This window comes from Danio aesculapii, chromosome 8 (genome assembly GCF_903798145.1).
Source record: "Danio aesculapii chromosome 8, fDanAes4.1, whole genome shotgun sequence".
Taxonomy (NCBI): domain Eukaryota; kingdom Metazoa; phylum Chordata; class Actinopteri; order Cypriniformes; family Danionidae; genus Danio; species Danio aesculapii.
The window spans coordinates 54845437-54850436 of NC_079442.1; the positions used below are offsets into that span (position 1 = coordinate 54845437).

Consider the following 5000-nt stretch of genomic DNA (forward strand, 5'->3'; position numbering starts at 1 on the left):
ACACGAACAAACGCACACGCACAGACAAACACTCAAGAAATGCCCCAGGTAATCAGTTTACAGTTAATATCAAATCACTTCATGGTGAAAAGTGCTGCAAACCAACACAAACACACTCCCGTACACATACTGTCTAAGAATACTGTCAAACATTATATTAATAACACACACACACACACCTGTCCTGCGGTGGCGAAAAACTCTCCATCAGGGGAAAACTTGATGAAGTGCGTGGGAGCGGCAGACCTGTCAAACACAGAGATACACAGTCAGATCAGTGTGTTGAGTGTGTTTAAACTTTATCTTACAAGCACTCGATAAGAAAAACAACGTTTACTGTGAATCTAACACATAATCATGCTGCACTAGTTGTTTCTTCAACCTTAAAATTCCTCTTTTGCACAACATATTGCACAATATTGCTCTGTCTGAAGTAAAAGCACTTATATAGTCTTAGGTTATGTGTATTATGTATAATTATACGTAGTTAAATATGTGTAATACGTGTGTGTGGTTAGTATAGTTTGAGAAGCGCTCCCGTATGTTATGTATAGGTTTAAAACAGCTCTTGTGTCCAGTGTTGTGTTTATATTTATGGTTAATAGGGCTGCTTGATTATGGGAAAAATCAGAATCACACATGTTGGTCATAATTGTAATCACACTAATTGAAAACGATTATCAGCGGGCCATACGAGGAAAACCTTTCAGAGATACATGTAGCTTTTTACCTGTAAACAAGGTGTACAAATAGGTGTGAACAAATGATATGAATCCTATTTATTACCACTTTACAGTAACAGAGGAACGCTGCCAAATGTAGAAGTAAGAGTAAAGTTCTTTCACTGAAAATTGACTTGAGTAAAAGCACAAATCTTTAAGGCCCCGTTTACACTAATACAGCTCAGTGTGGATGGGGGAAGCGGAGACATCTGAAAACAGAGGCATGGCTGCAGACGTTCACCTATCTGACTGGGGCTTTGCCTCAATATTAAGTAGCCTACACACAGTTCAGTCCTGCATCCTCTCCATGTAAGTTCAGACTTCGCAAGTTTGATATGGAAAACAAACTCCAGAGGACACGTCAGGTAAATCCTCAAAGGGAACAGTGTACTGTATAACCTCATTCACATCACCCTGCAGGCTACGCTGTTTCTCTATCTTAATAATATAATGAAAACATGATATAAGGACCTGTCTGTTCTCATTTTGATATTAACTTAACAGACACTAAAATGTTGAGGCGCTGTGTAGCTGCATACTTATATGAGCGTCATCTTCACTGTATGCATATTTATAACAAAACAGAGCCGATAACATCACTGCCTCCTTTCACTATCATTGAAAACACAAAACATTCTCTCTGTTTTGCTAAAAAAATCAGTTTAATAATCAACAATGACCATTATAAAAGTATAATGCACAATAAGTTTATACAATATAGGAAATTAAGGCGATCAGTCAGAATCAGTGCACATGGTTATATAAATGAATATATTAACTTATCTTGATGCTCAGCCAAAACACGTTACCTGAGAACAAGTCAGAGTCAAAAGACCAAAGTCTGGGGAATATGTAGTTAGATCTAGACAACAAGATGAATTAATTATCAGGTTTAACAAATATAGTGAGAGTAGATCCAGCGGGAGATCCTTGATGAGGAGTCCAACATGCATAGCTCTCATCACTGCAGAGCATGCCAGAGTGCGAGTGTGTGTGGACACGTGTTGTGTATTTTCTGTAGTATAATGTGGACGGAGAGTTGTTCAGAAACGCTAGGTGAAACGCCAGTGTGAATGCGGATCGTTTTTGATCTAAATATTAGTGTAAACGGGCCTAAATGTGCTCAAACAGTACAAGTTATTACCCAAAAATTGTACTCAAGTAAATGTAATGAAGTGAATGTATCTGGTTACTACACACAAACTCTCACCTCCCTGTCATATGATTGAAAACATATATATATATATATACACATCTATAAAGTGTCCCATCCCTGTTGAACACAGACCTGCACTGCCACACACATCTCCAGGAGCGCAGCTCAGCGGCAGCTTCATCTTCAGTGTGTGTGCTGAAACACACGTCACACCACAGCTGCACACACACCGAGCCCGTCAGCAGACACGACCCTGAGCACACACATGACACAACACCTTGAGTTTGAGGCTGTTTATTTATCACCACATCAGTAACTTATCATGGCTACTTCATGGAAACATCCATATAAAAGCAGATTATACTATAACAACAACAACAACTCTATATCTCAATGATACAGAATACAGAAATGAACATAAATATAATATAAACTACAGATCAATTCAGATCAATCTGTGATGCTTTTTCTTTTTAAAGTGCTCTGAGTATGTGTTTTATACATCTGTAAAAGCATTTATTATTTTTTGTCCATGTGAGTTACTGTTTTTCCTCTCATTTCTGTCCTGCTGCTGTTTATGCACTGCAAAAGATGCTTTTCTTACTTGTGTTTCTAGTTCAAATATCTGAAAATTCCTACATCGAGAAGCAAAAGAAGCAGAAGAGTCAAAATGAAGTCAGATTTTCCTTAAAACAAGCTAAATAATCTGTTAAATAATCTTAAATTAAACAAGATTATTCTGCTTCCCCCATTGGCAGGTTATTGAGCTTGTTTTAAGGAAAAACTCACTTCATTTTGACTCAATATTTCTGAAATACACTAGATTTTTGCTTGTTCAGAAAAATACTTCAAATTTTCTGAATTTTCAGATATGTGAACTAAAAACAAGACAAAACTACGTAAGAAAGGCATTTTTGCAGTGTATTATATATTGTATGTATTTGCACTCTTACTATTAAAAATAGAATTAACAAAAATACTGAAATACTGTTACGAATGTCTATTAAAAACTTCTAATAAAATGTTTTTTTATAGTGAGAAAGGCTTAGATGAGAGATATTGAGCAGCTCATCTCAGACACCACACACACACAGACACACACATATGTACGTACCGCTGGGATGCCAGGTCAGGATGTGTGCGGTGGATGGAAGCGCAAACTGCCCACTCTTCTGCCACTGATAATTCAGCTTCTGCTTAAAACAACACACACACGCACGCGCACACACACACACACACACACACACACACACACACACACACACGCTCTTCAGTCTGACTGATCCTGAATATATAATGTCAGGTACGTTTGGTGATGTTTTTTTTTTTTTGATTATTGATGATTTATAACATGTGTTACTTGGTTATTTTCATAGATCACAAGACCTTGCACACCGTAACAACACAATATTTTCTGTAATAATACGGGATTATTATATTGACAAAAATCATGATTTCTTGATGTCTGAATTAGTGTAATTTTTCCATCATGTGTCACTGCATAATAACAATCTTTTATTTAAGTTTTTTTTTGGCAAATATTTAATTTTTTTGTATTTATAAATGCTCTAAATAATAATTTTCCTAATTCTAAACATTAAATTGTTTAAAAATAACTTTTTTTAAAAGAAAAGTGTCCACAAATCTTGCGTAAATTCTGTTTTTATATACATAAATTCCATAAAATACGCTGTATTTAAATTGGTGGAGTTACCTCAAACGCTTGATCTACTATAGGAAAAACGATTTTCTGGTTATGATTTATTGTTATTTCTACACATGACTGAATTTGTCTGTAACAAAAGTCGACAAACAACAATATATTAGAAAAACCTTCCTGAAAGTAAAAGTGGCAACCACTGAATAATCTAAATGAAATGTTTTCAATAGGACACTAAAAAGACTTGCTGATTACACTGCAAAAATCAAGAAGCATTTTCTAGACAAGGGGGCATCATGGTGGTCCAGTGGGTAGCACCATTGCCTCACAGCAAGAAGGTCGCTGGTTCGAGTCTCGGCTGGGTCAGTTGGTGTTCCTGTGTGGAGTTTGCATGTTCTCCCCGTGTTGGTGTGGGTTTCCTCCGGGTGCTCCGGTTTCCCCCACAGTCCAAACACATGCGCTATAGGGGAACTGATCAACTAAACTGTTCGTAATGTATGAGTGTGTGCAAGAGTGTGTGGATGTTTCCCAGTGTTAGGTTGCAGCTGGAAGAGCATCCGCTGAATAAATTGTCAGTTCATTCTGCTGTGGCGACCCCTGATTAATAACGGGACTAAGCCGAAAAGAAAAGGAATTTTCTACACAAGCAAAAAAATTAAAAATCAGAAATAAAGAGTCAAAATGAAGAGAGTTTCTCCTTAAAACAAGCAAGATAATCTGACAATGGCAGAGGAGAAATAATCTTGCTTTTCCTACTGATTTAAGAAAATTTTTCTTACTGGCAGATTATTTTGCTTGGACTAACTCACTTCATTATTTGTGAGGACAGTATATTGCGCTTGTCCAGAAAATGCTTCTTGATTTAAGAGTTTTTGGACATTTGGACCAGAATCAAGACAAAACTCTGAGTAAGAGTCGGGTTATTTGCAGTGTTTTTTCCTCCACTGTTTGAAATGCCAAATGTAGCCTCAGTTATAGAGTCACTGATATGATCAGCTCATCAGAAACCCTGAGCGTGAAGAACACACTGAACTGCAGACACATTACTGATATTTCAGCTAAAATTCACAGGCTAAAAGAGGTCAAACAGAGCAGACTTTCTGCTGGACAAACTGAGGAAGTGGGAATGACTGAAGTCTGCCTCAGGCTGGAATCTCTAACAGATTGATGAGCAATGCAGAAGTAAACTCTTTTCTGCAAATGTGTTCGACTTTATATTACACTATTATTTTAGCCTCGTTTCTAAACTAATTATACTTCAATCAAAAAGCATGTCTTCAGTTTGCTTCCCCCATCGGCAGATTATTTTGCTTGCTTTAAGGAAAAATTATCTTCATTTTGACTCATTATCTCTGATAATAAAATAATATAAAGTATAATATTTAATAAAATACAACAATATAGACAAACAAGACACACTCTGAATAAAGAACAGCTTTTCTGCTGTGGGTAAATGATTATG

The 5000-nt window shown here is 36.6% G+C and overlaps 1 protein-coding gene across 3 annotated transcripts in view; it reads right to left on the minus strand.

Moving 5' to 3' along the window:
* The window catches only part of dmxl1 (Dmx-like 1), an 87550-nt gene that overhangs the window by 72348 nt on the left and 10202 nt on the right, over positions 1-5000 (minus strand). For all 3 annotated transcript variants that reach the window (XM_056464235.1, XM_056464234.1, XM_056464233.1), the window contains exons 5-7: positions 2993-3071; positions 2011-2131; positions 180-246 (exon numbers count right to left, since the gene is read on the minus strand). In XM_056464235.1, coding sequence (XP_056320210.1) covers positions 180-246; positions 2011-2131; positions 2993-3071 — 267 coding nt within the window. The remainder of the gene's footprint in view (positions 1-179; positions 247-2010; positions 2132-2992; positions 3072-5000) is intronic.